The 26,320-nt window shown below is 42.5% G+C and overlaps 1 protein-coding gene across 4 annotated transcripts in view; it reads left to right on the forward strand.

Moving 5' to 3' along the window:
• Positions 1-26,320, forward strand: part of arhgef4 (Rho guanine nucleotide exchange factor (GEF) 4) — a 115,950-nt gene that overhangs the window by 40,923 nt on the left and 48,707 nt on the right. Inside the window, exon 1 of one of the 4 annotated variants that reach the window (XM_026180773.2) lies at positions 2,226-2,877. The exons of the other annotated variants lie outside the window; for them this stretch is intronic. Coding sequence (XP_026036558.1) covers positions 2,610-2,877 — 268 coding nt within the window. The 5' untranslated portion in view covers positions 2,226-2,609. Of the gene's footprint in view, positions 1-2,225; positions 2,878-26,320 lie in introns of those variants that run through there. 4 annotated transcript variants of the gene reach the window in all.

Consider the following 26,320-nt stretch of genomic DNA (forward strand, 5'->3'; position numbering starts at 1 on the left):
AACTAAGTAACTAATTACTTTTGAAAATAAGTAATCAGCAAAGTAACGGGATTACTTTTTGGGGAAGTAATCAGTAATTAGTTACTGATTACTGTGGGGCGATCGTGGCTCAAGAGTTGGGAGTTTGTCTTGTAATTGGAAGGTTGCCGGTTCGAGCCCCGGCTCCGACAGTCTCGGTCGTTGTGTCCTTGGGCAAGACACTTCACCCGTTGCCTACTGGTGGTGGTCAGAGGGCCCGGTGGCGCCAGTGTCCGGCAGCCTCGCCTCTGTCAGTGCGCCCCAGGGTGGCTGTGGCTACAATGTAGCTGCCATCAGCAGTGTGTTGATGTGTGTGAATGGGTGAATGACTGGAAATGTAAAGCGCTTTGGGGTCCTTAGGGACTAGTAAAGCGCTATATAAATACAGGCCATTTACCATTTACTTTTTTCAAGTAACTTGACCGACACTGATCATTAACAGCTCTCTGAGGTCAGGTTGGATTCCATCCTATTTTTAAAATGCAGAGGAACAAACCAAACTAAAGAAGCTTTACTCACAACTATCGATCTATTATGAAATTGCCATTTGTTAGCAGATTGTTAGAAAAATAATCAAAACTTTACTCAACAAATTACAGATTTTTTATCCTTTTCAGTCTCACTTTCAAAAGCAGCACTCATCTGAGGCTGCTATTGAAGGTCTATAATGATGTTTTGAAGCACAGCAGTGGTTAAAAATATTAAATTAACTGTTTATTTTATTACCTTCTTACTTATTTAACATGTCTTCCATTATGTCCTAAAGAAAAGTAGTTTTTAAAATCCATATATTTTCTTATTCCCGATATATGAACAGTATGTCATGTTCCTCTCCAGCATTTATACTAATGTATATTAGTTTTAGGTTTGCTGCAGAGAAGCATCCACACTTGCTCCGAGCTTGTATGGGTATGTTTGACATTGCTGTGTAGTTTAACATCAGCCCTTTTCACTCCCATGCCATTGTCTTTTATCCCCGTCACTGATACATTTGAATTGTTTACACAGGCTGTTGGGTCAAAGCACTGAACTCTGAGACCAGGTACCACATCCAGTGATGTCTGATTTTACCTTGTCTTTAGTTTGAAATGTGTCAGTGTTGGGTTGGTAATCATTCATGTACATATGAGGATGCAACAGAATCATTCAGGTCATTCTGAAGTCACGAGACCCTTACTCGACTCAAGGAATCTCGCAAATGAATGTTTTATTTTATTTATCGCTGAATTTGAAGCTGCAGTTTCAAATGACCTAAAACATTTTTGCACAATATTATCATCTGAAGTTTGGTTTGATCTTTAGAAAAATCTGTTTATGTTGGGTTTTTTTCTAGACTCTGCTATTATTAGGATATAAATGCATTAATTATGCTCAAAAGGTCACAGTTTGATTTCTTTAAAGGGAACTTTTGGGTCAAATAAATAAAAATAAAAGAAATGATGTTCACATGTAACAGTTGCTGTGCCCTCACTGCAGGAGCTTGAGCTGGCCTGTCACCCAGCCCACTCTGTCTTCCTTTTAAACGGACACTTTTCTGCCCAGCTGGACATCGCTGGGGTTTTGGTGCAAGTATCCTCTAAACAGGTGGATTATTTACATTTTTGTTCAGGGAACTTTAAACGCAGTATCAATAGACACTACAGTTACAAATGAAAAGATACTGAGCCCTTTCAGTCTGCTATGGAGACTAATGATTTAGTATTGATATATGAAATACTTGGTAATTACTGCAAATTTCTTGTAGTTATTTCATATGTTGCACTTCCTTTTTGGTGTAAGTAGAAAGCGTGTCTCTGCAGTTTTCAGTCTTTGGACCGAACAGTTCTGACCTGTTCAGTCAGGGTCCGTTTGTTTCACACCTCTGATATAACTCTCTATATTAAACAGCATCATGTGTATACTATGCCTTATTTACAATGGTAGGAAACCCAGTTTGGCTTAAAAAAATCATTCCTGAAAACCAACAGAATATAGAGTGTGTGCATGTGCATATGTTTCTGCTTTGTCGTATGTTTTGGAGAGCAGGGGACTATATAAGACTGCGGGAGGGAAACCTTAATGGATTCTGCACCATTAGTGAGCCATCCAGGCTATCTGTAGCAGGCAAATGACACGATCGAGATGCAGAAACCCCCCTGCAGGACCCCTACTGATGTGAGCCTGGAAACAGAGTGAGCGATAGGGGGAGAGGGAGATGACTGTGTGATTTAATGTAAGGAAGCGAAGCAGCGTTCAAATTGATAAAGAGAGCAAGAGAAGCAGGAACAGAAAGAGAGGAGACGAGCGCTGTATCACTGGGGAGCAGAGAATCCAAGGGTGGAGTGGAGCACTGCTACGGCTCTTCTATTCTGTGCATGGGAGGAGAAAGCGGGAAGTTGACAGCTGAAGCTTACCTCAGCAAATACCGCAGCAGATACCAGCCAAAAGGCTACCTCCTCCTCCTCCTCATCCTCCTCCTCCATTGTGCTGTCCGCTTGCCAGGAGAATAAACCATCTACTTAGCCGCTTCTCTTCATTTTCTTTATTTTCTCTTAGTTCCACTCCCCTTTTACATTTCCCTCCACCCCTTGTTGTTGGGTTTCCACACAGGGATGCGGACTCAGCAGGGCTCGGAGGGGGGCGTGCCGCTGCCAGGGGGCAGTTGTGGTAGTAGCGGCAGTGGCAGCTCTGGGCTGTCACCGGGCTCTGAATCAGACGGCGGGAGCCCAACAGGCAGAGGGGTGGACGGCATGGTGGACGGAGGTCTCGGAGTGGGTGTATGCAAGGGTGGAGGTGGAGGAGGAGGAGGCAGCTTGGGCGGCACTTTGAGGGGGGTCCTGTCTCGCTATTGGAGTTTGGAAAGTCTGCACTCCACCACAGGTAAGTGGTAGTGTGTTATTCCGGATTGGATGGGACTGGGTACGCTTTGCGTGAGTGCATGTCGTTCCAGCTGTTCAGCTGACACCCACTGACAGTGACGGTGCAGTACTAATATATTTGGGTGGGCCGGCTGCCGGATGCTTTAGTCATGCAGAGAGAGCCAGAAAAGGCCAGCAGCTCTGTGTCCTGCTGTGCCCTTTCTTATGGTCTGAAATGTGTGTCCTTGTCTGCCACACAAAGGGTCTTCGCTGTGGAAATGCTTGTTGCACTTAATGCTGCACTGAACTCTCTGGGCTGGAGCTGGGATCACTGGAATCGTCTGTCTAAACTGGCACTGATGACATTTTTTTGGAAAGTCCCATATGATAAGACAGGCAGAGGGTTGACTTTTATGCACACTCATTTATCTTTGAGAAACATGAATATTTAACAAAATATGGTTGATTCAAACTGTCAAGGTTCTAATCTGATGTGAGAAATACAATTATAGCTTTAACCTTATTATACACACTGTGTTTTATTGCAACAAAAGAGTCTCTGATAATGAACCAGGTGTTATCTTTTTTGGTATTTTTAGTATTCTTTGAGGGGACTAAAAATAGTTCAAGACATGTTTAATAGCCTAAGCATGATTGAAAATATTGACAGTGTTATTAAAGGTTTAGCCCAAAAGTCTGACGCACTTGTCTTTGCATGCACCCGCGTTCCCTGTCATCAGTGTGTGTTCATGTACTTTGTACTGTTGTTAAATGCTAAACATGAGCTGCTGATGCTGTGGCATGTAGCCGGGCTCTCCCTCTTCAAAATGGCATCGCGTTAGTTGTTGTGACTCCCAGTTGTTGTCATTCCGGCTTTGTTTGTCCAGCTGTGTGCTTGTGCATGTGTGTATCCGTGTGTATGGCCCAGTTGTTGCTCATGTGGAGCTGACCTAAATCTGTAAACACAGTGACATTATGGGACATGTCTTCATTATAAGAATAAACAGCCAGTGATGTTCTGGAGAGAACATCACTGGCTGTTTGTGAGCTCGCCCTATCTCATTGGCTAAGCAGGGTTGGGCCTGCTTAGAACTTGAATGATGGACCACCTGGGAAACACCACCAGGTGTTTTAAGCTTGGCTCTGGCTTGTGCAATGGAGCAGGTCATTTACTAATCAGAAGGTTGGTGGTTTGATCCCTGGCAGCTCCCAGTCTGTATGGGTAAGATACTAAACCCGAGTTGCTCTCTGATGCGTCCACTGGAGTATGAATGTGGGTGACTGTTAGAAGAAAAAAGCATAGACAGAAAGTGCTTGTGTGAATGAGGCAGGCTCTATAAAGTGCTCAGGTAGAGCAGAAAGGAGAAAGTATTTATTGTTAGTTTTGGACTTGTTGGTTGTCAACAGAATTATTTCTCTTAAAGTATCATGAAGAAATTCAAGAGCTACACAGTACAGAAGAAAAGATTTCAAAGACTTTAAAAACCAAAACTAGTGGGACGTGTTGGAATTGTACTCAAAGATTACTAGAAAGAGAAACTCTGCTTCTGCACAGGAGGCACCGTTAACCCTCACGTTAATAATAATAATAATAATAATAATACATTTTATTTGAAAGCGCCTTTCAAAACACTGAAGGTTGCTGTACACAGTAGAATAAAAGCAAGAAGTTTACAGAATCATAAAAGCATGAGACATAAACAAATAAAATAGGAGAGTGGAGAGGTTATGTGGGATAAGCTATTGAACGTTGTGTTCATTTGGTGTTAAACAATTTCAAAAACAACCATTCCATTAAGACTCATCATAAAAAACTATAACAATAGATACATTATCACCACTTGTTGTGTTAGATCTTTGTATCAACTTATGTTCTTGTGAACTTTACAGTTTCTGCATGTCTCATTAATCTGAGTTTAACTTTTGGATTATTTTCACTCTAAGAAGGATCAGTTGAAACATAGTAAACTGATCATCAGAGACCACTGTGGCTGAAAGTTTGCATCAATATTTGTTTTGAAACCATTTCAAGTTTTTATACAGTCACATAAAGTAACACCTGCGTTACTTTTACACCTATTTGTGTAAAGAGTAAATTATCCCCAAACCATACTGCCTTCTGACTCAGCTTGTGACTAAGAGCATAGGAGATGGAGGAACTGTCCCTTGAGACCTCCAATCAGTCTCCAGAACCACAAACCTCTCCTGGTTCTTTCACCAACACTATCAGTGGGTTTCCCAGTATAAACCTACATGTTCCAAGCATAACACATCCTGGCATCACATGTTGCAAAACCTTTATGCCACATTTACACTGCTTGCTTGGCATATACTGTTTGAAAGGGCAGTGTCCCCTAAAGCAACCAGACCGAACCAACTGAACTTCTCTCATCACAGCCATTTTTGTCTTGTTGACCACGACCTGGTCTTGTATCTGTCAAAGCAAATCACCCGTAACAACATGTACATTTTCTGGAGTGACATGATGGCCTGAAAAAATTGTCCGAGTGGACTCTGCATCCCATAAACTGCTGGTAGAGTCATTTCTGGATCTGTACTCACCACTCAAATCAAAGACTCATGCATGCGTTGATGTCTTTCTGACTTACCTCCTCCCAATCATCTTTGTAAAGCTGTTTCCCCTTCAAGTTGGTCAAGTTTACCAGTATGGCTTTGACTCAGGACTGAGTCCAGAACAGTTCAAAGCAGGATGTGATGTCATCAGTCCTGATGACAGTTTCAGTTGAAAGCCTACCTTCATTCTCGGGTGGGGATAAGTTCCCATTCTTTCACTTGAATGTGAGATCAACCTCTGCATGGCCATTCTCTTCATCACTGGATTCCTCCTCATCAATCCTTTCTTGGTCGGGTCAGATTATATTCCGTGTCAACTTCAGCTTCTAAAACTTCCTCATCTAATCCATCCTCATTGTCATCAAATATGAGAGCCTCACTGACCTGCCATGATGTTGCCACACAGCGAATGTGAGCAAGGCCCCCTAAAAGCATCATACAGCAAAGCTATGAGAAAAGTTCAATGTTGACACAATGTTGCAACTATCTGTGAGAGCTGCCAACACAGGAGCTGTTCCTGTGGAGGAGAGGCTCTACTGGGCAAAGATTCCCGTAGCGGTTGCCAGAGAAACCAAAGTGTTTGTATGTGTAAATATGAGTGTGCACATGCATGCTTGCTTGTGTTTGCCTGTATGACCATCTGACAGATAGGGATGGACCTGAACTCTGTTATTTACACTAATTATTGTCTCTCCCATGTCATTCTCTTCTTTCGTTGGACATTGTATGAACATAAAACAGGAAAAGGTGTGCATAGACAGAAACAAGAAAGAAGGCAACTGGAAAAGATGAAAACACAAAGAACAAAGCCAAAACATGTATATGTGTTGTATGTCATGTTTGTTGGCTACGAGGATAATAACCACAGTAATAACACCATCACCATTACTATTACTACTACTAACATTTAATTCAATTAAATTTTCAATTCAGTTTTATTTATACAGCGCCAAACCACAACAACGGTCGCCTCAAGCTGCTTTATATTGTAAGGTAGACTCTACAATAATACATACAGAGCAAAACCCGACAATCATATGACTCCCTGTGAGCAAGCACTTTGGCGACAGTGGGAAGGAAAAACTCCCTTTTAACAGGAAGTTGAGGTGTGTCATCTGACAAGGATGCCTCCTGGGCTCCTCTGGGTGAGCTGTTCCGGGCATGTCCCACCGGGAGGTGGTACTGCACTGCTCTGTTCTAGATGACTTAGCACTGCCTCGGGTTGCCCCCAGACCCTAAGGAGGGAGCCTGTTTATTAGGGGAGAAGGACACTGATCTAGTTGATGATGAATCTACATTGGTGACCTGGCTTGCCTTCCTAAATCACTTGGTCCGCATGTGGTCTCGGTCTAACCCACACAGATGCTGAGAAATCAGCAAGAGGGGAAAAAAGAAGAAAAAAGGGAGAAAGGATAAAAAAATGAATTAAAATAAGTTAACACTAATCAATACATTAAAAAGGAATTCCAAGGTGGGGCCAAGGTATTTATTTGTTTAACTAAAACATACTGTAGTATTCAAAACATGTGGACATGTGCATGGTTTCAGCCTACAATGAAGCACAGTGTTGGAGATGCAGGGATTCTGGATAATCTCTCAGTCACAGCCATGTAAACTATAGGACTGGGTGACACACCCATGTGGTGTGAAAGTCATTGCCTGAGCTCCCTGAAGCGCACTGTGAACGAGTGGCAATGCTACCCAAAGCCATTTGAAACATTTTCCTTTGAGGTGGGTCCTGTGAATTGTTTTATAAAGTGTAAATAGTAAGTGTGCATTTTTGGTCACAAAATGTTACTGCACATTTCTGTCCAGAGGTCAGCGCTGGAAGAGTACTCCAGGTCACTTCCCCATTTGTATGATGATATACAACACATGATAGATACATCAATATTGGAAAATTGTAGTTTGGAGGTTATTTTTCTGGGGTGAGTGATTTTCATGGTCTCTTCAGTTAATCTGGAGGGAAGTAGTGGATTATTTGTTATGGTAATCCTGGATTTGATTATAGATTGGACATTTTGTTTGCATTCCACCAGGCCGTCAGAGTTACACTAATTGTAATGTAGTTTGTTTTTTTTAGTGCAGAAATGTAGGAAAGAGAGACTAAAACTGACAAATGGTTGAGGTCAATTTTTCATACAGCACCAAATCACAACAACGGTCGCCTCAAGGCGCTTTGCATTGTAAGGCAGAGCCTACAATAATACACGTTGAGTTGGTTTTGTGCTATATTTACCTGGGTGAAGTGCACAGTGTTTTTCTCTGAGCGTCCAAAAGCCAGTCTGTGTAGGTTGAAGTGTCCAGTTAACTTTATCAAACTCCTCTTTTGCATCTAATGCTAGCATGATTATTATGGTATGGTGTTTAGAGGTAAGTTATGAAGTTGATTAATCTGTCATTTCAGGTTTTCATGAAGCTGGTTTGATTTTGGTATTTAGGTATTTATTTATTTATTGTCATTGTCAAGAACAATGAAATTGCGTTTGGGGCTTCCATACAACCCAAAAAAAAGAAGAAAATAATAAATACCCCTTAAAACCCAAGTGTACATATTTAACCCAGTGTGACTCCAATGCAATAAGACAATCCTTAGCAATAATGTTCGTAGAAATTCAGACAAAGACCTGAGAAACATGACAAAATACAACAATGCAACCCATTCAATATTATTGTACTGTGAGATATGATATCAGATATGATAGTTATCTATTTAAGAAAGAGGGGGGGGCAGGAGGGGGAAGAGAATAAAGATATGATGCACCAATGCAGACCAGTTCATTGCTATTAAGAAGTTGGATATGGTTATTGTCCGTGAGAGGGGGGCAGAGAGTTCTGGATGTATTCATGTTTGGGTAACGTTTTCTTTTTTAGTAGCTAGAGCTTTAGTGATTATTTTAATGTCTGTGTTTATTAATGAGAGAGAGCGATATGTTGGTTAGTTTTTAGTTGGAGAGTCATAATATCGCTTGGTATTATTTGTGTCATTACTCTGTGGGATCATGACAACATGATTTGGCAGAAGTATTTATAAAATTGTGCCGGAAATCCATTGTGATTTCATATTTGGCATTTACTAAGTGCTTTATGGAGTTCATCTATAGTAACAGGTTCATTCAACATGTCTGCTTGCTTTTTGGAAAGTCTGGGTCAATCTAAGTTTTCATTGAAAGTTTTCTACTTTGGGTTGTGGTCAGAAGAGTATAGCTGGCTATAAAAGGTTTTAAATATATTAATAATATTGAAAGTGTTTTGAAAAATCCCATTCACTAAGTATGATTGAGTGGATTGTTGTAAGGGAGTTACTGAGACAGAGAAAGCAATGCGTGAGAGGGATTGATGGAAAAATAAGTCTCTGGATGAAGGGTTGTTTTTCCTCCAGCTGTCATTGAGACCATAATGATTCATATATTGTTTTATGATATCTGTGGAACACCAAAGTCTTAAGCTACCAGGTGAGTGTCACCGGTCGAGTGTGGGACTGATAACTGTATTGAAGTGTCCAGCACTGATGATGTTGGTTGAATTGCACTCTAATGAAAATAGGTTGTAGAAGAAAGATGGGTCATTATTTCGACTGGCATGAATGTTTTATTTTCCTAACCTTCCACCTGGATCAATATGACTGAAGTACGTTACTCCCACAGAGTAGTGTTCTGGTGGAGTGGAAATTGAGTCTTACTAATTTAGAGGATCATCATTTAGCCTGGAGAAATAGTTTGCTGCTTTATAAGAAAGCCCTCCGCAAAGCCAGAACATCTTACTATTCATCACTGATTGAAGAAAATAAGAACAACCCCAGGTTTCTCTTCAGCACTGTAGCCAGGCTGACAAACAGTCAGAGCTCTGTTGAGCCAACCATCCCTTTAACGTTAACTAGTAATGACTTCATGAGCTTCTTCACAAATAAAATTCTTATCATTAGAGAAAAAATTACCAGTAATCATCCCACAGATGTAATATTATCTACAGCTACTCTTAGTACCATTGATGTTAAGTTAGACTCTTTTTCTCTAATTGATCTTTCTGAGTTAACTTCAATAATTACTTCCTCCAAACCATCAACGTGTCTTTTAGACCCCATTCCTACAAAACTGCTCAAAGAAGTCCTGCCATTAATTAATGCTTCGATCTTAAATATGATCAACCTATCTCTAATGATCGGCTATGTACCACAGGCCTTCAAGCTGGCTGTAGTTAAACCTTTACTCAAAAAGCATCTCTAGACCCAGCAGTCTTAGCTAATTATAGGCCAATCTCCAACCTTCCTTTCATATCAAACATCCTTGAAAGAGTAGTTGTCAAACAGCTAACAGATCATCTGCAGAGGTTTATTTGAAGAGTTTCAGTCAGGTTTCAGAGCTCATCACAGCACAGAAACAGCTTTAGTGAAGGTTACAAATGATCTTCTTATGGCCTCTGACAGTGGACTCATCTCTGTGCTTGTCCTGCTAGACCTCAGTGCAGCGTTCGATACTGTCGACCATAATATCCTATTAGAGCGATTAGAACATGCTGTAGGTATTACAAGTACTGCGCTGCAGTGGTTTGTATCATATCTATCTAATAGACTCCAGTTTGTGCATGTAAATGGAGAGTCCTCTTCACACACTGAGGTTAATTATGGAGTTCCACAGGGTTCAGTGCTAGGACCAATTCTGTTTACATTATACATGCTTCCCTTAGGCAGCATCATTAGAAGACATAGCATACATTTACACTGCTATGCAGATGACACCCAGCTCTATCTGTCCATGAAGCCAGATAAGAGTCAGTTTTGACCAGGATATGTCCTTCAGTGCACATGTTAAACAAACATATTAGACTTTCTGCTACTTAAGTAATATCTCTAAAATGAAAAATCCCACAGAGCCTTCAGTTGATTGCTTTCGCAAATTGCTGCAGGAAGACACTAGAAAGAGAGAGCATATTTCAGGAGAAATTGGCTCCTCCTCCTTGGCTCCCTGTTAAATCCAGAATAGAGTTGATTCTGAAAACCCTTCCAGTTTGGATTATGGAGACAGACACCCTCTCCACTTTTAAATTAGGCTTAAAACTTTTCTTTGTGATAAAGCATATAGTTGGATCAGGTGACTCTGGATCCTCCCTCAGCTATGCTTCATGTACAGGGTGGGCCATTTATATGGATACAGCGTAATAACATGGGAATGGCTGTCGATATTAAAGTCCTGTTCGTGGCACATTAGTACATGTGAGGGGCAAATGCCTGAAGATGGGTGGTGACCATGGTGGCCATTTAGAAGTCGGCCATCTTGGATACAACTTTTGTTTTTTCAATAGGAAGAGGGCCATGTGACACATCAAGCTTATTGGTAATGTCACAAGAAAAACAATGGTGTGCTTGGTTTCAACGCAACTTTATTCTTTCATGAGTTATTTACAAGTTTCTCTTTGTTCACAGCCATTGACATGTCGAAGAGGTTAACACGTGAGGAGCGGATCGAAATCGTGTTGATATCTGGTGAACGCAGTAACCGGGTCATTGCAGCAGATTTCAACGCAAGACACCCTACGAGACCACCCATCTCTCATGCTACAGTTAGCAAACTGCTTGCTAGGTTTCGTGAAACTGGTTCAGTGTTGGATTTGCCAAAATGTGGACGCAAGAAAACTGTGACTAATGAAGAAACATCAGTGGCTGTAGCACTCGCCGCATGTCACTGGAGACTGGCATTAGTCGAACATCCCTTCGGCGGATATTAGCTACTCAGAAATGGCACCCTTACAAACTCCAGCTACTGCAGCATCTCAACGAGGATGACCCAGATTGGCGCACAGAATTTGCAGAATGGGCAAAACAAAAATTGGAACAGGACCCTCAGTTCATGCAGAAGATTTTGTTCAGTGATGAGGCAAACTTTTATGTGAATGGTGTTAACAAACAAAACCACCGCTATTGGTCTGACACTAACCCACATTGGATGGATCCCTCCAAGACTGTTGGAACAACAAAAGTGATGGTTTGGTGTGGTATATGGGGAACAACAATAGTGGGTCCATTCTTCATCAATGGAAACCTCAAGGCCTCTGGATATTTGAAATTGCTACATGATGATGTGTTTCCCTCTTTATGCACTGAAGCTGGCACGTTCCCTGAGTTTTTCCAGCAAGATGGTGCACCACCACATTATGGGTGCCAGGTCCGAGCATTCCTAGATGAGCAGTTTCCTGGAAAGTGGATTGGTCGTCATGGGCCAGTTGAATGGCCCCCAAGGTCTCCCGATCTGACCCCCTTAGACTTTTATCTTTGGGGTCATCTGAAGGCAATTGTCTATGGTGTGAAGATACGAGATGTGCAGCACCTGAAACTACGGATACTGGATGCCTGTGCTGGCATTTCTCCTGCGGTGTTGCTATCAGTGTGTGAAGAGTGGGAGAAGAGGGTTGCATTGACAATCCAACACAATGGGCAGCACATTGAACACATTTTATACGTGGTCAGAAACTTGTAAATAACTCATGAAAGAATAAAGTTACGTTGAAACCAAGCACACCGTTGTTTTTCTTGTGACATTACGAATAAGTTTGATGTGTCACATGGCCCTCTTCCTATTGAAAAAACAAAAGTTGTATCCAAGATGGGCAACTTCTAAATGGCCACCATGGTCACCGCCCATCTTGAGGAGTTTGCCCCCTCACATATACTAATGTGCCACAAACAGGACTTTAATATCACCAACCATTCCCATGTTATTACGCTGTATCCATATAAATGGCCCACCCTGTAGATTGGATGTTGATTATACCCAGAGATGAGCAGTAACACGTTACTTGTAACGCGTTACTGTAATCGGATTACTTTTTCAAGTAACGAGTAAAGTAAGGGATTACTATTGCAAAAACGGTAATTAGATTACCGTTACTTTCCCGTAGGAACGCTGTGTTATTGCGTTACTAAAACCGTGATTTTTTGCGAGAATGTCTCATGACAGTGACGTAAGCGAGTGCGCCGTTAGTGACAACAGCTGTGTGCAGATCAACAATGGATCACATATCGAGTGCAGAGAGAGTATGAGCGTGCAGCGTTTAAAGCGTGGAAGTACTGACCTTACTTTGAGTTTGATTCCATAAAAAGTGACAAAAACATTAGCGTCCATCGTGCGTGGGAAGAAAACTTCTTTTTACAGCGAAAAAAACCCCTAAACTTCCAAGCAAGCACCGAGTAGCTACGACGTAATGGGAACCTCACAGAGAAAGTCATGGATTCTTCAACTGACCGCGGCACACCTGCACCAGGGTAACCCTCCGCCTACCGCACTCCTGCTTTACAGGTGAAAATAGAGCAACAGGACCGCTGAGTCTTTGACTTTATTTATTTTCTGCTGTGTTTTACTTGCATCTATTTGAAAGACTGAGTGTAAACACAAAAAATATTTTATTTTATGAGCTGGAATGTGCAGAAAATAGGTTTAAATGTTAAACTAATTTCTTCCAGTCAGAGAATGTTGCATATAATTAAATGTTTGCTTGATGCATAAAGTTAAAAGATTAAAACTGATAAAACAAGTTTAAAAAAGAGACTTTTCCATTTGATTACATTTTGTATGATTGATTATGTAGAAAAAGTAGAATTGGGCTGAAAGATCTATCGCTTTATCACCTCTTCAGGTTGTAAATCGTGTTTTTAAAAAGTAACTAAGTAATTAATTACTTTTGAAAATAAGTAGTCAGTAAAGTAACGGAATTACTTTTTTGGGGAAGTAATCAGTAATTAGTTACTGATTACTTTTTTCAAGTAACTTGACCAACACTGATTATACCCTACTGTGAATTCCTATTGCCAATATTTGGCCCTACCTAATGTTGGCACATAGATGTCTCCAGATTTATGCTGGATGCATCTATCCATCTAAGTTTGGTGGGCTGCCATGACTATCGATGAAAGGACTATCATCCTTTCGATGAAAACTCAAAAGCTTCGAAATATAATGTCACCAAGGTCTTTAAATTGTACTCACTGAAGATCACGTTGATCTAATTAAATCCTTAGGAGGTGTTTGTGCCTGAAATTAGTGAAAAATGCTGCTAAAATTACACATTAAATTCAAAATGACTGACTTCCTGTTGCATTTAGAATATGGTTGACATAGATAATGTATAATAATAATAATAATACATTTTATTTATAGGCACCTTTCAGACCCTCAGGGTCACCTTACAATAACACAAGAACAATAACAGCAATAAAATATAATAAACGTGGCAAAACAAAATTTAGACATAAGGTAAAAAAAAAAGTAAAAGTAAAAAAGTATCTTTGAGTTACAGCAGTTTAGTCTTTAATGGCGAAATATCGAAAGTTGTCTCCAGGGATAACGTCCTGTGGCGAAACCTCACAGTTGAAGGCTTTGTATGTGAATAGAGGAATTTTGAAGTGATATTTCTCCCTGGAAAGTAGCGGGAGAATATGAAAATTATAATTGCTCTTCCTAGTTTCTTCATACTTCATTCATACTCTTGCCGTGGTGTTTCAGATCAACTGGATGCTTTTCATGGATAAACTTTTAGGATAAACTGTCAGTAAGGAAATAAAAAAGCAAAGCTTTTGTATTTAAGAAGTAAAGGGAAGACCAGTTATTCAGCATCAGTCAACTTTAACATGATTAACATGTGCAAATTAAAGCAGCAACTTCTAGAGATTTATTGGCATTAAATGGTCATCACAGTCAAAAATGACTCAGAGCTTCCTTGGAGGCCAAAGTAATGCTATCCACAGACCAAAGGATGATTTAGCTCATAGTAAGTGTTTGTACTAGAGTTGCTAGATAGGACTGAGGACAGAGCTCTGTGCTCCTAGTTTTCTTTTCTTTGTGACTCCTTAAATCCCAAGTTAGAGTGTATACTGCAGCTTTGAGATTTTTTTTCACTTATGTCAAGGGTCATCCAAACCAGAGACTAGTGATGGGATTTCCGGCTCCGAACCGGCTCTTCAGGTTGTTTTGTTGCTTTAATTAATTTATTATTAACAATAATATAAAATTATGCACTAAAGGAATTACTAATGTAAAAAAAAGTGGTTTTATTTATATATGTTTATATATAAATATATGTGGTGGCCCTTGAGACAAAACACGTACAAACTCCAAAACGCATTTCTAGCATAAACTGAACTTCCAAAACAGAGCTGCCTAGATCACTTAAACTACACGATTGAAAGCATGTGTGTATGGTTTGTGTATTTATACACAAGCACTCACCGTAAATATACTTTTATTTATTCACTCCACATAAAATGTAATAAATAAATCATATAATACAAAAAACAACTATTTACATTTCACCTATTAAATTACTACACCTATTAACTATTTAAATAACTATTTAAATTTTCAGCTTTTTCCTTTTAAACAAATGAAGCAACAAAACGCTGCAAACCACAACACAATTAAATATAAATTAAAATATGAAAACAAAAAGAAGATGCACATTCTCTGTCATATGGACCTGCATGAATAAACTTTCTGAATCCTTTATCATCTGCAACTGAATATAGTTGTGGATGATTACTATACCTTTCTAATGTGACCTTGTTGTCCCTGGCTCTCTCTCTCTCTCCCTCCCGCTCTGTTCCTGTGCTACTGTGAGTGTAACTACCGCCCCTCCCCCCTCTGCCCAGCGCAAAGCACAAGGCTGGCGTGCAGAATGAAGCGGGAAAAAAGTGCGAGAGAGAGAGAGTAAGAAAAAAAAAAACACGTGACGGCTCGTGATAAGGAGCCGGCTCACGTCGTTCATGTCAAAGATCCGGCTCTAAGAGCCGTTTCGTTTGTGACCGACACATCACTACCACAGACACAAAGCCCTGACCTAAACCTTACGTTTCTTCAGTATAGAGATTGACAGACCACGTGACTTTCGCGCATTGCATGCCGGTAACTCGTGGCAAAACAATCCAAGTACCGCATCAAATGCAAGCATTTGCAGCACCACAAAACGTTCATTCTTCGGTTCCAATAAATTCTTGCTCTTTCTTTGCCCCCCAAAATGTTATGTACAAAACGTGTACAATGCCGGTCCGTACAAAGACAGACTTGATGAAAAGTCAAAGAAAAGATACGAGGAAAAAAATCAAAGGAGTGAAAGTGTTAGATCCTTACGAGCACACAGAGGGACAAAAGACGTTAGCGTGCTGCCTTAACTTTCACCACGCTCATATTTATAATTATACGGTTCTTGGAGTGAGTGCATACACTCATGAAGTTTAGTAACTTCAGGTCACTGCAACAAGCCCAGGTACAGTTTACCGACGGATGGGTACAGGACCTTGAAATGCACCGTGTAGAACGTAAAGACCATCGTACATATCATAAGTTTACCAGTCTCACAAATCGTCGTCATAAATACACATTCGTTAACCGTTTATTAATATAACCTTTGAGCTCAACGGTAATTAATTAGTAGTGGAAATAATTTCTGGTAGCATCACAGAAATGTAGCAGTGACAATAATATTGTATGCTGTAATCGTACTGGGCAATTAGTGATACAAAACAACTGTTTTATCCTGTGAATAAAAGTATATGTTTTTGTCAATGTACCATAATAACAGAAGCGAAACGCAATATTGTGTCAGGACAATTCACTATTTATGCACAATAAACAAAGGAGCATAGCGCGACAATTTCTGTTCAGCGCCAGACTTGCTTGTAACCTATATCACCAATTATGTTAAGAAAAATGACGCATTAACTACAACAGCAGACTGACCTTTGTGTAAATGCTTGGAGCAGACTAACCTGTGAGCTGGAGTGTTCTGGGACGTTATATTTGATCTTTGAATGGCTGCAATCCAGTCGCCTCTTTGTTACTTTGGAAACATGGCTCGAACAATTTCTCTTCAACGACGTAATCCGATAACAACCGATCTCTTTACCCGTCGGCTTCCCGTGGCTGTCATGTGACTGGCTATTGCAGTTAATAATACAACAGCTTCTTGCCATTTTTTGTGTTTCTTTTTATCGCTGTGTAACTGATTTCAATTGAAAGCCTGCGTGCGCTAGTACCTCTTGCCACGAGTTCCCAGAATCCTTTGCGGTTTTACCCCTGAGTGACGTCACATTTTCAATCTCTATATCTGATGCCTAATCCTAAACCACTTTTACCAATCTGACCTGTTTTCTTCTTGTACCTACCCTGTGCTTTGCTACCCCAATGAAAAAAAATATCTCAGAAAATGCCAGAAAAGAGGTTGTGTGTAAACAAGTCTTTGTCCAATCTTTGCACTCATTCTCCTCTTTTGTGTTCCTGTGAATTAAAATAATGCCAGGTGGCAACAGTGTGGCACACTGTAGCATCCAAGCACACACTGGCAACTGTTCTCATCCATGAGCAAGTGAGGGGACGGGGGAAAGGATGTCTAAAAGCATCCATCACAAAAATGGGAGGCATGGTGCTTTCTGGGAAATAGGTCACCCTTAAAACAGCCATTTAGCCTGAGGTGTTTTTGTGCACTACTTGTTCTGAAGTTACTTATCTTAGAGAAGGATGAGGGGACAGTGGACACAAATAGATAAATGCATCAGTTTTATTCATTTGTTACCGATTCTCTTATTATTACTCATTACAGTAGAATGTGACATAGATAACGTAAACAGCATATATTCAGTAGCTATTTTAACTGAGTCTTACTTTTCTCCACGAGATCTGGTTGAGCCCATTTTGTTGCTGATTAAATGAAACAGTCTCTCCAAAAGTATCTGCTATGGCTAATCACCATTAATGTAGTTATAGCTATAGTATAGCAATATAAACTTAAATTGTCTGCTATTTAATATGTTATTTTTATGTTATGTTATTTTTCTATTTTTTGGACTTATGCCAGACGGATGGACAAAGAACGATAAATATTTGTTTAATATTTTACTGGCAGCAGGCAAAAAGAGCCATCACAAAAACTTGCTTTCTTCTGAGAGCCCAACTATGAACATGTGGATGGACATCACAATGGACATTTACATGATGGAGAAAATGACAGCAGATGTGAACTATGATGAAAGAAATGGATGGACTATATAAAAACATGCAGGCCAGATTTTGATTTTGACTGTGTTAACTATTAGAGGATATATTAGTTATATTAATGGAAACAAAAACTCCCTACATGCCTTTTTTTGTATTTTTATTTTATTTTTTTTCTTTCTGTTTTGCTTCTTTTTTTTCTTCTTTCATTCCTTTTGTATGGATATTTTAGTTGTTTAAAAACAGGAAAAAAAGAAAAATACATGTAGTAACAAATTGCTGAAGTTGATGGTATTGTACAGTGATTCCTAAATGTCAATTAAAAAGAAGTTATTTTTAACTGGTGTGCTGACTTAGTAAAACTTTGTTAAACTCTATTTTCTAAGTACACAAAGACACTAACGTGTTTTTTTATTATCACATGCCATATTCAGTTGCTTGCTTTTCATTTTACACTTTTAATCATGTAATAGTTCATGTCTAGGTTTTACAGGGTGTTCTGTGACTGCTCATTAAAAAACAACTGATTTTAATTTGCCCATTTCCCTTCCAAAATCTTCTCTTTGGATAGCTCTGTATGTCTGCACAGCTGGTATTTTTAGTTTTTAGTTCTGCCCAATTGCAAATAGATACGCTCTATGTGTTTTCCTCCATTGTTTCCAACTGTTCAACTTTAAATTAATCTTGGGAAAAGGAACTAAATTATGTGATGAGCAAAGATTTTGTTGGTTTGGCCAAAAATCTCCTTTCTTTTTAATACACCGTGTGGTGGTAAATGCTATAGTTTAAGTGTTTTGCACTTGTGGCTGTTTCTGTGCAACTCTACACTGACAATCTGCTCTGTGGTGCATCAGTTAAAAGTGAGAAGGATGCTCCTGGTCATACTCCTGAACTAATGTGTCATCGTCCACTGACATAAGCTGATGACTGCTGTCTGTTTAGTGTTCCCCTTGGTACAAAAACACAAATGTTTATATTCATGTGATCAGAGCAGGACTTTTACAGAGTGATAAAAAATACCCAAGCTTTAAAAAGAACTTTAAAAACGTTTTCACTTTTACGAAGGTTAAAACAGTAAAATTCAAATCTCTGTATTTGATTTGAGAGAAATGAGCCAATGAGTCAGTAAGCCTGACTTTCCAAGCATCTCTGGCAGGAGGGTCCCCTATCCCCCACAAGACATTCAACATCTGCTCTGGGTTCCTGGCTGGCTGAGGCTCTGCCGATCCCTGCACCCGTTCCAGCTCCTCGGGTGGAGACAGCAGTTGCCCAGCATTTGCCGGTGCCTGTTCCGGTGTCCAAGGTCAGAGCAGCTGTGACCCGGCCTTCTCAAACACCTGTACCTACTCCTCGCATGGGAGTGGCTGGTTTCCGGTCTGCTCTGCCACCCATGCCAGTCCCTGAGGTGAGGCCCACCAAGACACAGCTGACCTCCGCACCTATATCTACTCCTCGGGTGGGAGTGACTAGTGTCCTGCAGGTGCCTGCACCCATTCCTATTCTCGCTGGAGGGTCGGCCGAGCCCATCCAGCATCCTGCTGCATTGCCTGCAGCTTCACCACCTGCTGCGTCCGCTGAGGGCTCTTGTGAGTTTATTCAGCCACCTCCTGCTCCACCACCTGTGGCTTCCACGCCGTCGCCTGCTGCACTACCACCTACTTCTTTGCCTACTGTTGCCATGGCGCCATCTGGTCTAGCTCCAGCGCCCGTATCTGATCCTGCCTCGTATGGTCCTGCCTCTGCCAAGTCATGTCCAGCGCGCTTGACACGCCAAGCCACCAGAGGATTTCTGTGCATGTTTACACCACCATCGACCGCCTGCCAAGCCGCCTGAGGGTTGTTGTTGTCCATGTCCAGCGCGGCCTGCTCATCCACATCCTACTTGTCCATGTCCAGCACACCGTCGCTGGCCACTTCCTGGCTGTCAGCTGCTTCCAGGCGGCCAAGCTCCGGACCTCTTTAGTTATGGACTCTTGTGCTGCTGACCTCCGGGTCGGTCCCCTGAACTGTCTTCTTGGGACTCTGTTTTGTTTCCTGTTTTTCTTTGTTCAATGTGTTTAGTTTTACTCTTCCACTGTGATGTTGTTATGTTCATTTGTGTCAGCTGTTTCCCCATGTGTTTCTGCTTCCCCTGATCACCTCCTGTGTGTTTGTTTTCATACATTCCTTGTCAGGTCATCTGTTGTTTCTTGCCATGTTTCCAGGTTTCATCTCCAGGTTTGTTTAGGTTCATGTCAGGGTTCTTCATGTTGTTTTTTAGTTCTCCCAGTTTAGGTTAATATTTAGTTTTGCATCAGTTTGCCTTGCCTTTTGTCTTGCACCTTTTTAAAAAAAATCAGCCTTATTAAACGACCTTTTGTTAATATCAAGTTTTGTTCCACGTTCTTTTGTGTCTGCATTTGGGTCTACTATTCTCAATTCATACAGTCCGACTACAGTCCGATACCGACTGTATACAGTCATACAGTCGGTACATTTATTTATTTATTTATTAACCTTTATTTAACCAGGAAGATCCCATTGAGATTAAAAACCTCTTTTTCAAGGGAGACCTGGCCAAGATAGGCAGCAGCAGATGTCTCACAGTTACAGAAATTACTCAAACACAGGCAGCAACAACACACATGCAACAATAAGTGAAAGAATACAAATAAAAAAAAAATAAAATTCAATAAAATTCAAATAAAAATAAAAAAGTCAGTTAAAATGACAATCAATCTAATTGAAACAGTTACATGTTATGGACTTGGCCTCAAGGATTCGTAGTTTAGATTTAAAAGCACTTAATGAAATGAATTCAGTCATTTTCCTTCTGCAGTTTGTTCCAGGCCAAGGGTGCTAAATGGACAAAAGCTCTTTTACCAAGTTCAGTTCGGGCAAATGGAACAGAAAGCAACAAGTAACCATGCGGACGAAGAGAATACTGACCAGCATGTTTCATTACAAGCAGGGAACATAGATAAGAAGGCAGCAACCCAAGTATCGCCTTATATATAAAACTGTAGAAATGAGAATTCCTCCGACTTACCAAAGCAGGCCGTCCTACCTGAGAGTATAACTCACAGTGGTGAGTCTGAAATTTACAGTTAGTGATGAACCTCAGAGAAGCATCTGAGCTGCCTCTGAAGTCCCACAGGCTACCCACACCTGATAGGACTCCTGGTAGCTCCCTTCACCTCTGGTGTCCACCATTTGGTTTGGGGGCTACCACCACGACAGGCACCAACCACCTTGCAGCCGCAGCTCAGTGCAGTGTCTTTGACAAGGAGGTGCTGAACATGTTCCCAGTCTGAATGCTGTTGAAGCTCTGCTGGAGGTGTGCATTGAAGATCTTGCAGACCGGGGCCTCTGTCAGGCATTCTCAGTGTACCCTCACTGTACGTTTAGGTGCACCAGGTCTGTACAGTATCCTCCCCCGCCACCTGATCCAACTCATCACCAGGTGGTGATCAGCTGACAGCTCAACCCCTCTCTTCAATCGTATGTCCAGAGCATATGGTCGCAGATCTCATGATGCAATTACAAAATCACCCTGCGTCCTTATGGACACCCTCATATTCGAACATGGTGTTCTTTATGGACAAACTGTGGTTTGCCCAGAAGTCCAGTAACAGACCACTGCTCGGGTTCAGATCTGGGAAGCCGTTCCTCCTAGTCACGCCCCTCCAAGTCTCACGGTCGTTGCTCAGGTGAGCGTTGAAGTCTCCCAGTAGGACAACAGAGTCCCCAGGTGGAGCACCCTCAAGCACCCCACCCAGGGACTCCAAGAAGGTCGGGTACTCTGAACAGTTACCCACTTATACCTCCAGGATAAGTGGGTGAAGATAGGGACTTCACCAAACTAGAAGAGGATGTTCTAGCAAAATGCTAAACTAGCCAAATCTCCACAACAGCTACCCATTGTGGACCATAGTAGATCACAACTGTAGCCTCTCTCCAGTGTAGAAATACTTCCTTCCAGCCTTACCATTCAGGAAATGTAGAGTAGAGGAGCTAGGAATCGACCACCTCCTGAGCCACACCCACCCAATGAAGGGATCATAGGCTCTGTAATGAATCAGTAAACTGTGTCTGGGTCCCATCAATATGGTTCTACACTGCAGAAAATTGCAGTTTTTTATTTAATAAAAACTAGCTAATGTCACAGGTCCATCAGTAATGTGTGTCTTATTTATTCCTTCATATTTTTTTAATATCAGTAGCACTATTGTTTGATGTAAATGTTGCATGACATCACCTGGTCTAGTTGTTGGACAACTAACACTCAAGTGGCCTTTAGTGGTCTTCTCCTATGTGGATTTCACCTTTGGTTGCAACCTGCACAGTAATACAGACAGATTCCACCTCATAGACGCACCACCATCAGCTATGTACCGTCACTCACCTCTCCATGTCAACTCAGAAAATTACCTGATTGGATAGTGGGATTTTCAGTAGAGACAAAGAATCCTAGTATTCCCTTCATCAGACCTAATTATTTTTGCATGATATTGAGATTTAGAGCATCCTTATACTGGGACACGTGTTCTGATAAATATTCTTATGAACAACAAGACCAGTCTTTGTCACGGCGAGGTGCGCCGATAAGTTTAGTTTACAGGACCCAGAAGCAGACACTGAAAGGCGGAGTTGCTGGCTGAACAGAAGACGATCCTTTAGTTGGATGTTGGCACATGAAAAAGCATGAAGCTATGAAAACTAAGAAAACTGTGAACACTCAGAAAACTAAAGGACTAAGAAACTCAATGAAAATACTATGACAAACTATGAACACTGAGTAAACTATAACGAAACACTCTGGGGAAGCAAACAGACGACCTGACAACGAAACATAGAAAACAGAGGACTTAAATACACACATGAGGTGACAAGGATGAACATAACGATGCACAGGAAATGTAAACTCAAACACAATGACATGAAAACTGGACTTTCAAAATAAACAGGAAAACATGACAAGACACAGGCACGACAGCATCAACCAGAAACATGACACATAAGACACAATAAACAACAATGGGAACATTAACACATGGGAACACCGCTGACACACATGAACCTAATAACAGGGCAGGGGAAGGGAAACTAAATACAATGAACAAAGAACATACTGGACTCTTACAAAATAACACAGGAAACATGATGAGGCAGATAAACAACATGGGCTTGACACATGAGACATGAAACACAAAGGGCAGGTGAGCCCAAAGCCCGGGGAAAAGGGGAAATGAGGGGATCAATAACAAAACTGAACCACTTGGGGTTTTACGGGAGCTAGATGAGCTTAACCCAAACAATAAATGACAAAACATGAAGCCTCAAGTTCTAACTAATAATACAAAACAAGAACTTAATATTTCCCCATACTAATAAAAGAAATAAACAATATATCAAAATGCTGGGTCACAGACCCAGCCCATAAAGACCTTCCAGGTAACAACCTTTAGTTTTAAGTTGGGGCAGTTCTGGGGTGCTCCTTTTTGGGGTGAAGCCTTCTGTGTAGTAAAACACCATCTCATCAGGATATGGTCTCTTGGGAGACTGTCGAGTACGTGGGAAAAGGCAAATATGTCAATGTGCTTAATGTTGCAATATGACACAGAACGAAAAGAGTTTGACTTAAACAAGATTAAATTGGCATTAAAAATTTGGTCAGATATGGAACACGAAATCCCTCTTAGGAGTTTTAGTGAGATTGTCTATATGTAAGTCAACCAGCAAAATAACATTGAAAACCAGAAGAAACTCATTGGAGGAACTCAGAAAATGAATTTGAAAAGTCATTATTTAGCTTGGGCAGGCAATACACTGTAACATATATAGGAGTAGTTGGCCCACTGATTTGTAAAACGATGGACTCAAATGAGGCGTACAGAAGAATAGTTTTAGATGATCCTTTCCATTTCTTGTTGTAAACTACCACAACACTGCGACCACGGCCAAATGCGCAGGGCTGATAGGTGTAAACTAACCAAGCTACACCATGTCACTGGGTTGGTGTCAAGTCAGTCAAACAAAGAAAATCAAACTTAATGACTGGCCAGGAGATCACACAGTAGAAGCCCTTATTGGTGAGCGAATTCACATTAAATAACCCGAAGGAGAGTTTCTTTATCTCAATTGTGGCATCAGCCGACCAGGTCGGGTCAGCCGGGACACTTGTTAACAGTCTAACCAGGTCTATGTGGGGATCAAAGGAAAATAGACCAGAATTGTTGTATTGGATTATGATCATGATAAGTTCCAACGAGATCCTCGGTGAGTGTATTTCTGACTGGGATGACGTAAATAGAATGAAGCTGAAGAAGCTTGGCTGTTGTGTACTAAAATACAAATGTCAGTGGGTGGAAGATGGCAACCAGTGCCAGCAAGCTCCACGGGAACACTCTGCCATTTCACATCATTAGATTTTAGAGGTTTCCAGTTGCTGAAGGCATGGTGACAGCGACAGAATAAAAATGCAATAAAAACGATCAAAAATTGGATGGCAATTGATGGCTTACAGAAACCATTCTCAAATATATGAAAAGACACTTAAGTGATACAATATTAGAATTAAAATAAGTCCACAGAAAAGTGGCAGGGGGTAGCACCAGGGTTCATTCAATCAAATTATACACCTGTGTCATCACAGTCACCCCTCAGTTAGCTTAACTGCCACTGTTACTGGTACCAACTGAGACACCACCACTCAGTTGGTATTTGGGCTGCCTGCCGAGTGCTAACTGTTTACAGCTTTTCTTGTACAGTGTTTGTGGTTTCGTATGAGTACCAAAATTAAGCAAGCAAGCAGAAATCTCATGGCTGTCCCTGTCGCCAGCAGTCCACAGCAAGAGCAGAATGAGGCATGTCACATTTACCTGGGTTTTGACCACACATTGACTGAACCTGAAGCCTGTGCAATTTGTTGTCAGCTCCAGCACAAGACCCTAGAAAGATGGGTGACGTTTGTGGAGAAATTACTGGGAAACATGGTGTAAACGACCACGGCAGACCCAGTGGCATTTTGATGCTTTTATTAATCCCTACACGGTTGCTGTACATTCGCACTCAGAGCTGCAGCTCTCCCGCTTCCAGCTCAACATAACACCAACAACCCAACCACAGGACCCAGTACAATATTTAATTCGGCGGGGCGTGATTGCGGATGCCGTGCAGGTGCGTCCGCCTCCTCTGCACGGCACCGCAGGCCACGCCCCGCCACATACCCCCATCGCCCGACTGAGGCCGGGGAACCATCCGGCCGAACGTACTCCCCCCCACCGCGAGCGGGAGAGGGGATCAGCCCGGACCGTCGGCGCCCCCGGGCCCTGGCCAAGCGACGGGGAGTTGTAAGTTCAGGTGGCCGCCTGCGAACCCAGCAGCGTCGGCGAAGCTGGTCCGGAGGTCGGCCGCGTGGCAGGTGGACGCGGCGCTGTTGGTACGGTCGTGCGCCCCAGCTCGCAGGCGGCTGGGCAGATGTCCGGCAGGCACTGGCCTCTGGTGGAGGTGAGGCCGCTCTGCTCACCCCGCTAACCTCGGGCTTCGGTGGCGCGGACTCCCTTAGCACGTGCACCACCGACTTATCCCGCGGCTTCTCCGCCCCTCCCGGTGGGAGCAGCTCACGCTGCACCTCCACCGCTGCCGGCTGGAGCAGCTCCCCTCGCTGCGCCTCCGGCGCTGCCTCTACCGGCTGGAGCAGCTCCTCGGGCGCCGCCTCCACTGTTGTCTCTCCCGGCTGGAGCGGCTCCTCGGGCGCCGCCTCCACCGCTGCCGGCTCCGCCGCCTTCTTCCGAGGCGCAGGAACGGGCACCGGGCCCTGCAGAGCCCCTGCGGCTCCCACGCGAGGTGTGGGGACAGGCGCTGTGGCAGGCTGCGTGCTAGTTGGTCGCAACCTGGGGGCCGGCACGGGCGCCTGCACGGACTGGATCTCCTCCACTCCAGCGCCATTGGGGAGCGCCGGTGGGGGTGGCGGTGGTGTCGGGCAGGACCGGATCAGCGCCGCCAGATTCTCCATCCTCTGCAGGTGGCGTTCGGTCTGGTCCTGCAGCTCTTCCCGCCTGCGGCGCCACACCGCCGCCTGCTCCTGCTGCGTGGCCGCCAGCTCGGCCACCATTCTCGCCAGGTCCTCCCTCTGCTGGCCCACTCCTGGATCTGCCGTGCCTCCCGTCCTGGGTTTCGGGACCACTGTAAACGACCACGGCAGACCCAGTGGCATTTTGATGCTTTTATTAATCCCTACACGGTTGCTGTACATTCGCACTCAGAGCTGCAGCTCTCCCGCTTCCAGCTCAACATAACACCAACAACCCAACCACAGGACCCAGTACAATATTTAATTCGGCGGGGCGTGATTGCGGATGCCGTGCAGGTGCGTCCGCCTCCTCTGCACGGCACCGCAGGCCACGCCCCGCCACACATGGCTATAGCACGGCATGAAGCTTTCCTTTCTAAGTGTAGGAACTTGGGTTTGTCTGAATCCAAAGGCAAGTTGATGTACCTGCATCTGACTGGGCTGAATGAAGTATGTTGATGGGTTAGAAGAGGGTGAGCTAGAACTAAGCAAGAATGCTAGCTAGCTTCAGCTGAACTTAACAATCACCAGGATGATGATGATGTGCTGGACATCCACGGTTTCTCGGAGGATGAGCTGCAGAGCCTGTCATTGACTCAGTGTGCCACTGCCCCAGCCAGCCAAGACACCATATTCGTTGTTCTGATGTGAAGCAGAGGAGCTGCAGGTGGACTGGTTTTCTTCCGAGTCAGTTCAGAAAAAATCATGGTTGAAAGCCATCTTGGGTCAGCTGTAGCTCAGGAGGTAGAGCAGATCATCTGCTAATGGGAAGCTTGGCGGGTCCATCCCTGGCTCTTCCAGTCTGCATGCCAAATTTCGTTGGGTATGTCCCCAAGTTGCTCTGTAATACATCCATCGGAGTA

The sequence above is a fragment of the Astatotilapia calliptera genome, chromosome 9 (assembly GCF_964374335.1).
Source record: "Astatotilapia calliptera chromosome 9, fAstCal68.1, whole genome shotgun sequence".
Classification (NCBI taxonomy): Eukaryota; Metazoa; Chordata; class Actinopteri; order Cichliformes; family Cichlidae; genus Astatotilapia; species Astatotilapia calliptera.